General features: G+C 38.5%; 1 protein-coding gene across 4 annotated transcripts in view; it reads right to left on the bottom strand.

Annotated features, from left to right (window-relative positions):
• The window catches only part of WARS2 (tryptophanyl tRNA synthetase 2, mitochondrial), an 86694-nt gene that overhangs the window by 38452 nt on the left and 31885 nt on the right, over positions 1-16357 (bottom strand). For all 4 annotated transcript variants that reach the window (XM_082369500.1, XM_082369501.1, XM_082369502.1 and 1 more), the window contains exon 2: positions 6776-7033. In XM_082369500.1, coding sequence (XP_082225626.1) covers positions 6776-7033 — 258 coding nt within the window. The remainder of the gene's footprint in view (positions 1-6775; positions 7034-16357) is intronic.

Raw genomic sequence — 16357 nt, 5'->3', positions numbered from 1 at the left:
TTTATGCCATGGGCCATTTAGAACTTTTGTCTCTCCCTGGAAACTTTGGAAGTGACACCAATTTTACAAATAGATTCCTCAAGACCATTAACCTATATAGAGGTTTGTTTGCTTCCTTCCTATTATGAGTTGAATGTACACCTGTTGTTGGTAGCCTAACAACTTGAGAGTTTAACAAATACAAATATGTACTCAAATATGCTTCCAAAATTACTAGGATAAGTGAAAACACAAAAGATTCTCTGTCCTAGTTTAGGCTTTGGCTTTTTCCCTCTAAGAGAAGGGACAATGAATGGGTCAGGTACAACTTTTGTTTGTATTCAGTGAGCCAAGATTCACGTAGTCAGTTCCTTTGGCCCTTATTCAGAAATTGGTTCCTCCATAGCCCCCTTTCCTTTATTACTATTATTGATTTTAGTTTCCTGGGAAACAAAACCTACCTCTAATTAGAGAATGAGGCCACATTCCAAAGCTGCAGATTCCATTCTTCTCCCTCGACTCTTCCCTGGACTGTTTTGGACCCTCTGTAACATGATGTCTGATGGTCGAAACTGTCCTTTTCTCCCAGCCTTGGCAGAAAGCCAGTGCCTAAAGCTATGAACTCCAGCTTTTATCTTCCATCTGCAGGGTGATTCGATCCCAAGCAAAGTAACAACTAAAGATGTGGAAACATGCACCTCAGAGGCAGCTGTGGGAATCAGATTGGATCTGCACTCGGGCCTGCTAGAAATAAGAGACCACTGACTTTGGCATTGGCATGGAAACCTCTGCCAAGCACACACATAGGCAGGAGATCCCTCTCCCTCTCCCTCCCACTCTCTCTCTCTCACTCACACACACACACATGCGCGCGCGCACACACACACACACACATGCGCGTGCGCACACACACACACACACACACACACACACACACACACACATGCGCACGCGCACACACACACCTTTCAGAGGAGAGGCTCTGTAAAATTCCCCACATATGGCAAACATATTGTAGGAGAAGCACCATGACTAGAAGCCGGTGGGAAAGAAAGAAAAAGAAAATAATGAGAAAAATCTTCAATAAGTCTAAATTGTTCCAGTCAGACTGCTGAGAAAGAATGCAAGGGACTGGAGATAAAAATTATTGGTAAAATCAGCATTATAACATAGCTAAACTCTTTCCCTATTTCAGATAATTACTAGAACTTACTCTGGTGTCCAACAATGGCACCTGAGGAACTAGTCTTTATATTTATCTGTGAGTACTTTACTTAACACAATGGATATACATGAAAAGAGCCCTTACATAATATAAAAAATATTTTTCTCTAACTCACAATTTCAAAAATTCTTCATTTTACTTGGAAATAATTGTCTGTGAGGAGATGCAGTTATAACTAATTTTAACTGGTATTGGCTCCCAACACTTTAATTCTAATTATTTTCTAAATTCCTATCATATTCAATGATCAACTAAATGCTTAAACATACTGCAAAATTCTCAATATAAACTAACAAAAAAAAACCTTGTTAAAATTACACATATAATCTCTAATTTATGTTTTATAAGTTAAGAATTAATTTATCAAATTTTCTCAAAATAAAACCAGAAGAGGGTCTTCCCTGGTGGCACAGTGGTTAGGAGTCTGCCTGCCAATGCAGGGGACACAGGTTTGAGCCCTGGTCTGGGAAGATCCCACATGCCGCGGAGCAACTAAGCCTATGCATCTAGAGCCCGTGCTCCGCAACAAGAAAAGCCACTGCAATGAGAAGCCCACGCACCGCAACAAAGAGTAGCCCCCGCTCGCCGCAACTAGAGAAAGCCCACGTGCAGCAACGAAGACCCAATGCAGCCAAAAATAAATAAATAAAATAAATAAATTTATAAAAACAAACAAATAAAAAACCCAGAAGAAAATACTCTAACTTCTGCTTTAAAGAATTATTGGTAAAAGTTAATCAGATCATTTGAACACAAAATAACCTGTGATAAAAGTGGTGGAGTGGAAGAAACATGGACCTGATGTTCTCAGGGGCCTCATGCTTGAAGGGCTTTCTAGAAACTGAGTTTAAATTTTTACCTTGAGTGTAGGAGAGAGGTGCTGATGTATTTTAAGTAGAAAGATGACCATGGCTACAATGTGGGGAATGGACCATCGATTTGTGAGACTGAAGCAGGAGTGAGAGGGTAATTTAGTAGTCCAGGGTCTTCAGGTCAGCTCTGGCTCTGCACTGCCCCTCTGCCATCAGCTCCTGAGGCAAAGGCATGGTGGGAGACAGAAAAATGTTCTCTCCCCATGAGTACAGATCTTCCTCAACTTACAATGGGGTTATGTCTTGATAAACACATGGTTAAGCTGAAAATATTCTAAGTTGAAAATGCATATAATACACCTAACCTACCGAACATCATAGCTCCACCGTGCTCAGAACACTTACATTAGCCCTATAGTTGGGCAAAATCATCCAGCACAAAGCCTATATTATAGTAAAGTGTTGAATATCTCATGTAATTTATTGAATACTGTACTGAAAGTGAAAAACAGAATGGTTGTAAGTGTCTCGGTTGTTTACCTTTGTGATCTCACAGCTGACCTGGAGCTGCAGCTCCCTGCTGCTGCCCAGTACCACAAGAGAATATAGTACTACATATTGCCAGCCTGGAAAAAGATCAACATCCAAAATTCAAAGTACAGTTTCTACTGAATGCATATTGCTTTCAAACCATCATAAGTTGAACCACTGTAAGTCAGAAACTGTCTATATAGCTTCCAAAAGTAGTGCCTTAGGAAGAAAAAAAGAGTCCTGGATTTGCCACCTACAAGCTGTTATGACCTCAGGTAGCTAATTAAGAAGATATTATTAAGCATTTACTAAGTACCAGGCACCTCTCAGAGATTTTCTAATTACTTAATCTCTTTATACCTTAATTTATTCATCTGTGAAAAAACAGTAATGCCTAACTCATGCACTGTTCTGAAGATTAAAAGAGAGGTCATATACATGAAACGGCTGGTAAATCTTACACGTTTAAAGATGCTCTATTTTCTTTTCAATCCCCCTCTACTGAAAACTCCACAGGTTGATAAAGACAGTTGCTAATTAATTGACTTTTGGATAGCAAGACATAAAATACAAACACCATGATGATTCTTTCACCTACTAGAACGTGGCAAATATGGGGCCAGGTCTTTAAAATAATAATTGTTTCAAGGCGACTAGCTTAGTTAATTATACTTCTACTTGAGAGTGGTCCTAAGAAGCAAAAGTCAATACATGCCTTCATAGTTTCAAGATAAAGCATCAGGAAGAACTTCCCATCATCCTCCATGAACGGCTTGAAGCTTTACAGCATTCTAGAGGAACTGATATCTAGGCACTCCTTTCTAGGCACTCCATAGGCACTAAGTAAGCATAGTTTCTAGTCAAACTATTATAAATGGTGATAAGCAACTACGTGGGATGGCAGTTTTCAGCCATTAAACATCAGCTAACACAGATTAGTGAAAAGAGGAAGCACAAAAAATTAAGGTTTATTTTTGTGTCCAAAAGAGCTGATTTTATAGCAAATAAAAGAAAACCTGATTAACATATCAAAGGCATGAAAAAAGTGGGAGCATACAAATGAACTTATCTACAAAACAGAGACAGACTCACAGACACAGAGAACAGACTTGTGGTTGCCAAGGGGGAAGGGGAGTGGGGGAGGGATGGAGTGAGAGTTTGGGGTTAGCAGATGCAAACTAGTATATATAGAATGCATAAACAACAAGGTGCTACTGTACAGCACAGGGAACTATATTCAAGATTTATGTAATAAACCACAATGGAAAAGAATATAAAAAAGAATGAATATATATGTATAACTGAATCACTCTGCTGTACAGCAGAAATTAACACAACACTGTACATCAACTATACCTCAATTTAAAAAATACATACCACATCAGGAAAAAAAAAAAAGAAAAAAGTGGAAGCATAAAAACCAAAGTTCAAATTTTTTTTTTAAGTGCAGAAGGATTAACTTTACAGGAAATAAAACTTGATCAACAAATCAAAAGGCATGAAAAAAACAGAGACTTAAGATCCATAATCAGATGTGATGCATAGACCTTGGCTGGATCATCATTCCAACAAGCCAACATTTTGGAAGACATTTTGGGAGAATCAGCATAATTTGAACATGGACTGGGTATTAGATGATAATATGGAATTATCATTAACTTGTTAGGTGTGATGACAGTATTGTGGTTATGTAAGAAAATTTCCTTAGTTTATAGAGAGACATGTTGAAATATTTAGGGCATGAAATGTCGTGATGTGTGGTATCTGCTATAAAATACTTCAACAAACAAAACAACATTGGCTAGACAAATCACAAAATGTCAGTAAATGATGGGGGTAGAGTATACTCTTCTCTCTACTCTTCTGCATATATTTAAAGTTTTCTTTATTAAATATTTTAAAAAGGAAAGAAAATCTGATAAAATATCCGTCCATCCATTGAGTTGTAATAAGGTTGGTTGTCCGAATTAAAGAAGGAAATGGCCCAGACCAAGCATGTCTTGAGGACAGAAAGACACCTGAGGAAGTCTTTAATACTGTCTTTGTGGGACAAATTGTGAAATGTGGGCTGATGGGTACTTTCTTCAAATTTTACTGGCAAACTATCGAAATTCCCCCAAGGGAGCTGAAGTCAGGGATGGTAGGAGGGGGAACTGGGAGCCAATTTAGAGCCCACTGAGGAAACAGGCAACACCAGTTGCCTCCACTCTCTGACCTAGACCCACATAATGAGCTCACTAGTTTGGGAACCAGTGAGCTCATTACGTAACATAAAAAAACCAAAGGGAAGGTGGTGAATTTTTTTATCCCTCACTTATGAGAATGTTCTTACAAAGTCTCCCATATTGTGGGTTACTCTTTCAATTGCTATTTTGAACAACAATGTACCATGTGGAAGAAGATACCTCAATTATTGCAAATTTTATACATTTATGGAGGTCACTGCCAAAAATCCTTTACAAAGGAGAACACTTTTAGAATACGGTAATCATTTCTGGGGCTATGAGCTCAAAGTGCAAGTACTGGATGTGATTGTAAATAAGCCTTTAATTTTAAAGGTCACTTTAAAAAGCAACTGACAAAGTGGTTACTTTGTGGAGATTAGACATTTTCATCTATAAGAAGTATGGAAATAAGTACTGAGAATACAATTTTTAAAAAGAATATCACATAAGGATCAAAAGAGAGCTTGTATCAAAAACAGCTAAGACGGAGTGAAGAGGGTATGCTTTGGAAAATGCATTAGGTGACTCCAAAACTGGCTCTAATGATGACCAGCATTATAATGTCAGAGATGGATGTGAAGAGTTTGGATAAACATTGTTTCATGAAATATGAGAGGCACCTTCCTTTCAGAGAGAAGGTAGGAGTGCTTCTGAGGTAGGACAACCAAGAGGGTGAGAGATCTAGGGTGAGCTAGTTTGAAGAAGGTAAGGCCTATGGGACAAGGACCTGGAGGGTAAAGATGGTGCATAATTAATGTCTCCAAGTTTGGAAGAGCAGTCATGTGGAAGACAGAGTTGATTTATTATGTATTTTTAGCAAGAAGTTAAATGGCTAGAAGTTACAGGGAGGCGGGTGTTTGCTCAGTATAAGCAAGTACTTGATAACAATTACATCTGTCCAAGATTGAATCTGAAAAGTCATACATAAGGAAAGGCTTCCTGACCAGCTGTAAAAAAGGAAATTGAGGTAAATTGCCTTTATGGTCATTTTAATGATTAGATTCTATTATTCTATCAAATTATCTCTAAGCTGGCAACAAGTTTAAGTTGATAACTGCATTTATTTTTTGAAGATACTCTTTTCATTGATTACATATTTTTAAATGGTTGCTCTGTGTGAATCATTATATTAAGTTCTGTGGGTGATTAAATATATACAAAAATAATGATCGGCAGAAGTTTATGACCAAGAAAGGAGTTGTACACATGTATAACACGTTCCACACATGCATACATGTTAACGTGCCAAAACACGTATAACGTACCATTCCTTGGCTGGGGCTTTGTCACCAGGTTAAAGCAGACATGTAATAAGGGCATGATCCAGTTAAAATTTTCACCTTCTTTGCTAGGGAGTCTCTTAAGCGCCTTGTCTCTAGTCCAGGTTATCTGCCTGTCCAAGAGTAAACTGATTCATCCATAGTAAAGATATGAGTCAAAAATTTTGGCTTTGTTCTAAAGCCTTTCTTGGCTTGGACTCAAGACACTGGACATTGTTTTCCAATTTCCCAGCTAGTTCTCTCAAATCTTCTCAAAAGTTATTATACGAAGAATGAACATTGGGAATTATCCAATAGACCTTCCAAATGCAATACCCAATAAAGCAACATCGGAGTTACGTAAAACCATCAGTCGCTAAAATTCTATCCCTCATCACCAGGAGACTAGTCAACAGCATGAATTCATCTGTCTGAATGCAACCCAGTACAGAAAAACAATTCCAGGGTTAGACGTACTAATGGGATACAACTTTTTGGTTTATGAAGCATTATAAACTTACCTAGTACAGTGGAGGAAAAGTTGAAAATACTATTGCATTATAATAATACTCAATGATATGAATATAGGGAAAACATGAAAATGAAACAGTCGCATTTCATGAAGTCACACTTGAAGGGTCAAAAAAAAAAAATCAAAAACAGGAGCTATATAAACCATTCGATTTTTTCCTCAATCTGAAAAAAAAAAAAAAAAATTTCTCGGTTCTAATCTGAGAAGCTGACCTGAGATTGTTGGAAAAGGATGCTCTTCTCTGGGTTTATGCCGCAGGCGAGGAGAGCAGCCGTCATGTCCAAGATGCTCTGCCGGAGGACGGCTGGGTCTTGGGGGACAGTGATGGAATGTAGGTCAACGATGCTGTACAGCACGGAGTCATGCTCGTCCTGTAATCTCACCCAGCTCTCAATGGCTCCCAGGTAATTGCCGAGGTGGGGGATTCCTGTAGGCTGAATGCCAGAAAATATTCGCTTCACGGAATCTTTCTGGAACGAAGAAAAACAAACAAAATTGCTTTTGAAGCAGAATCCATGAATCCTATGCCCATGTTTGATGGCTACGCAATTTTTTTAACTGCAATCTGACAGTCATCATCCTTAAATGCATTTATTTTGTAAAGCACTATGTTAGGTGCTATTAGGAGACAGAAATGATAATAAAAAAATCTTTTTTTGCACTTAGAAGCTTACAAACACAAAGGCACATAAGAAAAGGTCTGTATCTCCAATCTAACTGGAGATAGAGGATATGCTTATGAAAATAAAAGTAACAGTACAGTATGACAACACAATTGTGACTAGTTTGGAAAGGTAAATAGTGGGGTACAGGCAAGAGTTCCCAAGAGGAAAAGATGACTGTGGTTCTGGTGGTCAGTTACAGAGACTTCAGACATAGAATCAAATTTCACTGGAGATTAAAGGGGCTCCAGGGGTTTTTCACGTGACTTCATTCATTTTGCAGTTAAGGCAATGAAGGCCTTAGCATTAGGGCTAAAGGTTACTCTTACTTAATTCAGTTTTCTTTAAAAATAAAAGAATTTGAAAAAGAATAGATACATGTATATGTATAACTGAATCACTACGCTGTACACCTGAAACTAACACAACATTGTTAATCAACTGTACTCCAATATAAAATAAAAAAATAAAAATAATTGCTGATATTATCATTTAATGTGCAGGATCTGGGCTAAAAATTAGGAAACCTATACTCTATTTCTGATATTGCTTCTTGATAAAGTTATTTAACTTTTTCACGCTTCAGTATCCATTTACTTTTGATAAAATCATAGTTGGTTTTTTATTTCTTCAAACGATGTTTTTAATTCTGCATAATTTTTAAAATTATAAAATCATTTTTGACATGGTCATGCTAACCCATTGGTCTATACTGTCTATTATTGAAGTTACAATAGGAAATGAGAAGGAAAAAAAATGTGCCTCTGTATTTGTAAGCTTTTGAGTGCAACAAATTTTTAAAAAATATTTTCTGTCCTTAATACAGATAAATGATAAAATGCATCATTATTATCATTTTTAACAATAATAAAAAATTACTAATAACAACCATAATTTACTGGACAACTACTATGTTTCAGGCATTTATGCTCAGTGCTTTATATGCATTAATGTATTTATTCCTTATAATATACAATATGGTAGGCATATGATTACCTCTAATTTACAGATGAGAAAACTGAGGCTCACAAATATTAATAGATTGCCTAGGGCCACACAACTAATAGGTGGAACTGAAATTTCAAGTCAGGTATTACTGACTTCAAAGCTCATGTACGCTTCTTCCACTAGCTACCATGTTTTGCTTAACCACCATCTATTAAGACTTCATTACATTCATTGCATTATTTTGCAACGTTTCTGTTGCAACAAAAAAAAGTTATGGGGAAAAAAAAGAATATTCTCTACATGTATATTTGTGTATTAAGTGCCAAGTCTCTCCAGTGTACCTAGGTAGGAGTTGAACTGCTGGATCATAAGGTATGCATACGTACCTTCAATTGTACTACAGCATACTAAACTATTCCTAAGTATCAGTACGTAACAATGTGCAGTTTCTACCACCAATTCCTATTGTTCCACATCCTCACCAACACTTTGCCAGTAGTTCTATTTTTAGCTAACTGATGATATAGGGTAGAATCTCATTATGGTTTAACTGCATTTCTCTGATTATTTATTAGAGAAGTTGAGAACTCATGGTTTTTGGTATTTTTATTTCCTCTTCTGTGGAGAGCCTATTCAAGTTATTTTGCCTATTTTTCTCAGCTTGGATTATTTTTTCATTGATTTAAGAATTTTTGTATATTCTGGATCCTAATATTTTGTCAGTTACATGTGTGGCCAATATATTCTCTCATTATGTGGTTATTTGCCTTTATGTTATCTTTTGATGAAAAGATGTTTTTCAAATATATAATTTTTGACCAGATTTTTATGTCATAGAAGAAATCTTTTAATATCCTGAGTTCATGAAGATATGTGTGTGTATATACATATATACATATATAAAGCATATGTATGTGCATGCTTTAAAGTTTTATCTTTCACATTTAAGTCTGTATCCATTTGGAGTTTTTTGCATATGGTGTGAGGTAGACATCTACTTTATTTTCTCTCCTTTTTTCCCCCCTATATGGATACCTAATTGTTCCATTGCCATTTATTGAAAAGATCCTTTCCCCACTGCTCTCTGCAATGCCACTTCAGCATAAATCAAGTATCTCTATATGTCTGAGTCTGTATCTGGTCTTTCTATTCTGTCTCATTGGTCCATGGTCTATTTGTCTATGTCTGCACCAGTACCGCAGCTGCCTTTTTAATAAGTCTTGGGACCTGGTGGAGCAAGTCTTTCTACCTTCTTCTTCTTCTTCAAGAGTATCTAACCCACCCTTGGTCCTTTATACTTCTCAATACATTTTAGAGTCATCTTCCCAAGTTCCAAGAGAAAAAAAAAGCAACCTGTTGGGGTTTTTGATTGGGATTACATTGAGTCCATAGATTGCTTTGGGGAGAACCGACATCTTTATAATACTGGATCCTCTAATCTAGAAAACCATATAGTTTATGAGGATCTAACGTAAAACACGATGACTATAGTGGATAACACTATATTGTATAATTGAAATTTGCTAAGAGAGTAGAACTCAAATGCTCTCTCACACACACAAAGACAAACATGTGAGGTGTTGGTTGTGTTAATAATTAACTAGGTGGGGGGGATCTTTTCACAATGTATATCAAATCACCATGGTATATGTACACTTTAAATACCTTACAATTTATTTGTCGATTATACATCAATAAAGCTGAATTTTTTTAAAAAAAGAATGTAACATTAAAAAAAGTCTTAATCTTTATATCTAACATTAGCTCTTAAGAGCTAATCTACTTTACATGTGTGAGTGCCAAGACTACTTATACTTTGCCCTTCCCTTTTCCCAAGAATTTCAAATCCTACAGTCTATTTTCCTATATCTGCTTATTTTCCTCTCTATTCCTGAGATAACAGCCCTAAAATAGAATGCTACATCATACTTCCATGATCTAGAATTGTACTTGATATAAGCACTCAGGAGACCTATGAGGTTTGTGGCTCTGAGAATATGAAAAATACCTCTTAAGTAACTGAGAACAAATATAATATTACCACTTAAAATCATACACATGTACATACACACACATGAGGCTGTCAAATGACTAACTCCCCAAATCATAATTTAGAGACATTACTTTAAAAATAGTTTGTAAAAAAAAAAAATAGTTTGTAGCTGAGAACTGAGGCTGAGGGAGAGAGAGAGAAAGAGAAAGAAAGGGAGAGAGAAGAGTTAGCATAGAATAAGTACATACCAGTGAGGCTTCCTTCAGTACCTTAGGACCTTAACCAGCCCTGGGTTCCTGATATGGGAATAAGCAAAGGAGCTTTCAGTGAGGTAAAAAATGATTAATGGGCTTGAGGGACTGATTGATGAAGAGAGAAAGCAAAGCAGAAAAACAAGCTCTGAACTTAATAAATGAAGAGGAAAAAAAATGCCATCCAGAAATGCTTGACCTAGGATGAAAGGGGACTGTTTATGGTCATATAAAGGATTATAAGGACCAGGAATATCAAGCTGAAAAAAAAATATGAATATTTCCACACAAATTCCTCCATGTTCAAACTAAGGAATTATTCCCTGAGGGAAATGGAGAAACTAATTCTTGGGAAAACTAGAAGAGAAAAGCACTAGAGGACAGACTATGAGAAAAAAGAATTGTGACCAGTGGAAATGAACTAGACATGATCTAATACATCTTTTTCATTCTCTAGTTTCTGTGATTCTGTATATCCAGGCAGAGGGAATGATGTTATCAAGAAGTAAGAGCAACAAGAAATGTTTTGTTCAATTTTCAAGGAGCTATTAAGAAAATACAGGATCTAAATGAGAACTGGATTCCTGGTCTTAAAAATATACAGAGAGTGTCTTGCACTTCTGCGGTGAGTTTATGTTCCCGTCTGTTCCCCCTGCAAGAGTCAGCAGGCAGCCTGACGGCATGGCAGGGGAGATATGCCTGGTACCATGAAATCATGGGGCTGGAATGTGGAGTTTGGGTGGTGGGAGGATGGGGGTTCTGTGTTCAAAAGCACTAGAGTTGGAAAAGAATGAAAATGAAAGGAGCATGGGCTTCCCAGTGGACAGAAGGCAAACCACAAAGAAAACAGCTTCAAGACTAGCCCACAGGCATTCGCTCATGGGGAAGTCTAGAGCATCAACCTTCAATCCCATCGTGATGCACAGAGAATAAAAAAAGGCGCATTTTACAAAATAGGTCTTCATTTTTATTTCAGGTGTATTTCCTTAACAAACGCCACTTCCAATCAATACATGCATTGGCTCAATTTGTAACAGAATCAGCATTACCAATGGGCAGCTTCAGCCCTGGGATTTGATATATTCCAGAAGACAGGGTGGGAGTTTGAATCAAAGAGAGAACAGACTTATCAATCTGACAGATGTAGCTAAAAGCATTCCTGTCATAAGGTACTGAGCATATCCCAAGTTCGTAATTATCATAATTTCAATTATTGCACCCAAAAGCAATTAAAAAATCCCAAGCTGCTAATCATGGCAAAAGATATTTTTTGTGATTAACTAAAGAGAGCTTCTGATTTTAATCCCAAGTGAATAAAATACATCAAAAGAAGGCTGCCTACCAGCTTTGAAACACTTTCAACTTTGGTATGGTGGTGGGAACCAAAGACTTCAACTAAAGATTTCAAGATTCTTATTACAAAGTCCTGCTTGTGTCCAGCTGTAGCATCAATTGTGCACTCATCACACCTGTTTTAACTATAGTCGACGGCAGACCAAAAACTTGGCTGAGCAAGCACTATATCTAATTGGTTCCATGAAAGGCATGTTATCATGGATTGCGATAAAAAAGGAACCAACATTATCAACTAATTAGGTTGAAAATTTCTTTTTGTAAGTCTATTTATTCTTCTAAATAAAAAATACAGCTTAAGAAGCTCTCTGTTAGTGCTTCTCAATTCTATCATGTATGTCACCCTACTATTTCAATCCTAGGCCCCTCGTATATGTCTTCAACACTTTCTTGAAAATGTCTATACCACCAATTAGTGATATAAGAGCTGAAACATAGGAGACCCGGCACAGAAAAATAGCACTTCGGTCCTGGCTGGGAGGATCCAGGTGCTTCTCTGAAGCTTTCTTTGGCCACAGCTCAGCATTGTTCTGCCACAGTCAGCTCTTTCTTCCAGAAAGTACAGAGGGCTCTGGGTCTGGTGAGAAAATGCTGACTCAGCACCAAGAAAAAAAAACAAAAAAAAAACTGGGTTCATTTCTGCTTAGAAATGAAACCAGATGCTCAGACCTAGGAATCAACATAGTAAATATTAATTCAGTGTAAGAGAAAGCAGGTCTTATGTCACCCTCAAACAAGAAGCAATATGTCGGCCAACAATTAAAACTGCAGGAAAAAATTATTTTTAAAAAGAAAAAAAGAGAAAGGAGTGACTAATCCACTAGACTGTGAGGTCCATAAAGGCATAGATGAGAAGTACTTAGCGACATATTATTAGGTCAGTGAAATAGTTTGAAAGGAATAAGCTTGGTTTTTTAAAAAAGTTTTTTACAGACTTATTTAAGCCACTTCCAGATTTTAAGAGCTGTGCATCTATTTTCCCTCGGTGCACTGAGCTATCCTTCTATCGTGCAGTAGAATGCTTTTGCAGATGGATTTTCATTCTTGTGCTGAACTTTAGCTATCAGAAACATTCCCTGGCACTTGCATGGACCTCATCGGATGTGAAGGAGGTAGGAATTACTGGCCTTACTTTCCAGGGAAGGACACTGCAAGGTTAAGTAACCCTCACAAGATCACAGGCAGGTGGTTAGATTTGGAACCCAGCTCTCAGCCCTGGACACCGAGCTCCGTCCCCTTCCTGCGCACAGGGCTGCATCCAATTTAGAACTTCCGTGACTTCATGATTGGTCTGGCCTTTAAGTATCCTCACTCCCACCCGCACCTCCCCTCCACACACACGCTCTCAGAAAGGGAAGGTGTGCCACAGAGTCGTTTCCTGAAAGGCCCAGGCACACAGCTGGTGGCACACCTGGGACCAGAATCCAGACCTCCAGAGCTCTGCTCACCAGACCACATGCCGCTTTTGCATATTTATCACGTTCTTTTCTTCTGCAGCTTTTGTACCTCAGCATCTCTTTGGGCTTATTTTCTTCAGGCCTTTTTTTCTGTTTTCTTTCTTACTTGTCAAACAGCACCTCAGTGAATGTCTCCCCATCACACAGAGATGATGAAATATAAAATCTGGGGACTTTGCCTCCTAGGAAAGACTGCATTGTCACCTCAGGGCAGCTAAGTTATGTTTAAATGCAAAGCTTATATGTAGGTACAGAATAAACTGGCAAGTCCTTTTAGTTTTTATTGGAAAAGTGACTAAAACTAGATTAATATATTACCTAAACACCACATAAATAATTATAGTATGATATGTAGTGAGAAACACTTTTAATTTCTAATGACAATACTGCTTCCTAAACCAAACCAGTCAGGGTCAAATTCTTGACATAAACATCTTCACCACCACTACATCATTTATTTTTATATTGGATGGAACAGTAAATACAGGCAAGAGCTCAAGGAGTACTAAAATTTTTAAAGTATAAAGAATGATCTGAAATGCTTAAGAAAATACTAGTTTTTCCTCATAAGAAAATTTGAACATTAATCTTAAAGTGTTAGAGAGATCATGCTGGAAAGATACGATTTTATCATTGTCTTTTGTGGCCAAATAAAGGTATATCCTACCCATTATCACTGGTTACAGATCCATGCCTGTCTGGTGGTCCCATCTTCAGCTGACTATCTGAGAACATTTATCCTTTTACAGCTGCTGAGAGATTTGGCTCTCCACACCTAAGCCCTCAGACTGTTACTAAACGTGTGGTTTTAAAATGTCTCTTTTTTAGTTACATGCCCATTTTCAAATGTAATATTCTTACCAGACATGTCTAATATGTAGAAGAGCCCAAAGAAAAGCTTGGTGTATGGATAACAGGAGAGTCAGTGAAGGAGCCCCAGTAGGCAGCCCCCTGTGGGCTTGTCTGCCCTCACCCCTGCCAGCCTCTGAGGGGCTTCCTGGAGCACAGGTTTGAAAACAACTTGATTCAGGACATTTTAAAAAATATTAATAGTTTGTTGGAAAAAAAAAATGTTCTTCCTCGGGGTAGTGGGAAATATACAGAAGAAAGTTCTCAAAAAAAAAGTCTGGGGCTCCCCTGGTGGCGCAGTGGTTGAGAGTCTGCCTGCCAATGCAGGGGACACGGGTTCGAGCCCTGGTCTGGGAAGATCCCACATGCCGCGGAGCAACTAAGCCCGTGGGCCACAATTACTGAGCCTGCGTGTCTGGAGCCTGTGCTCCACAACAAGAGAGGCCGCGATAGTGAGAGGCCCGCGCACCGCGATGAAGAGTGGCCCCCGCTTGCCGCAACTAGAGAAAGCCCTTGCACAGAAACGAAGACCCAACACAGCCACAAATAAATAAATAAAATTTAAAAATTAAAAAAAAAAAAAAAGAGTCTGGGATAAAAATGCACATACCACACACACAGACTTAGCTCTATGCATTAAGTCTTCTCATTTCTCCCTCTGGGTTAGGGTTCAAAGTTTATGCGGCAGTTAATCCCCTTCCCGCTTGTCCTCCATCATCCTCCACGAGAAGCTGACCTAGTTACTCGCCATTCTTGTATGGCTCATTCCCCTCTGCACTCAGACTGTTCCCTCATCCTGGATGTCCTTCGCCCCCTTCTCTGCCTGGAGAAGTTCCCGTGGTCTTCAAGGCCTAACAATTGATTCTAAACCTCTTGAACATACCTTCTCCCTACCAAACACACACACACACACACACACACGCAAGCACGCAGGCATGAACACGCGCACACACACGCACACATACTGAGTCAGTCTCTCTCTCCAAGCAGAACAAATCCCTCTTTCATCGGTTCTTCATTATTGCACATATCACACGGGTAACTTGGTAAATATTTTCTTATTTGCTTAGTAAATATTTTCCCACCTAGAATATGAGCTCTCTAGGGCTGGGGCTGTCTTTTTCATCTTTATATCCCCAGTATATAGCAGTGTCAGGTACATTGTGAGGATCTAATAAATGTTAGTGGAATAAATGACAAATCTCCCACCCCTACTCCCCACTTTGGCTCCATGTAAAGGGCGAAATACCTATACACAAAATGAACCAGATGTTCCAGTTATAGGCAGTTCCTAAACAAGTTATGTTCTAAGAGCTCGTTTGAAAATTGGTTTTCTGAAACTCAGACACTCAATTCTTTAAATGGCGGTTACGGTCCTGGAAGGCCGCCCATCGAAGCCTCATTGAACCCACAGTATTTCTGAAGAATGGTTTTAACAGCACCATTTCAGCTGCACCTAAACACCATTCATATAATTGTTTCTGTGGGAAAGTGAAATCCAAGTTCTATTTTGGGACACTAGAGAATTACCTACCCTGTGGTGGCTCTGATTTTAAGGCAGAAAGCACTTAAGGGGAGCAATCTGGTAGGAAGAGCAGCTTGTATTTGCATACAGACTTTTAAAATTAGATGTATGATAATTTGGAGGTGGGGCAACATGTGGGCACTTCCTTCAGCATGATTAGCATTTCTAACACTGAATTGTGTGTATATGGACTGTCCTGGAGGCGGCTGCCCTGGCCGCCACTGTCGGCAAGAAAGGCGCAGAAGGAAGGTGGAAGGAAGGCATTGGAGCAGGGGTTCCCGCAGTGTGTCTCCGTACCTGCAACATCACCCGAACAAGGACCGTGTTAGGAATGCAGATTCCTGGGCCCCAACCCAGACCTACTGACTCAGAAATTCTATGGGTGGACTTATCCCAGGAAAAGAAATGACAAGAGTTTTGCAATCTGTCCTTTGACAAGCCTTCCAGGGGATTCTGATGCCTGCTCCAGTTTGGGACGGGCTTTGGGACACCAATATCTAGTCTTAAAGTTCACTTCAACTATATAAAATGAGGTACAGATGAAAACGCTATGAATAAAAAATAGAAGATACCGTCTAAGCCACCAGTTCTCAATCTTATCTGCACAGCGATCACCTGGGAGCTTAAAAAAATACCGATGCCTGGGTCCCATCCTCAGAGATTCTGATTTAGTCAGTTTGGGATTTGGCGTGAGCATCGGGATTTTTTGCGTGTCCAGGATTGAAAAACCACTGTTCCAAGCCAACTACTACATAA

Source organism: Balaenoptera borealis (genome assembly GCF_965194805.1).
Source record: "Balaenoptera borealis genome assembly, chromosome: 1".
Lineage (NCBI taxonomy): Eukaryota > Metazoa > Chordata > Mammalia > Artiodactyla > Balaenopteridae > Balaenoptera > Balaenoptera borealis.
Note: the sequence above shows the minus strand (reverse complement) of the source record. Positions and strands in the feature narration are given on the sequence as shown.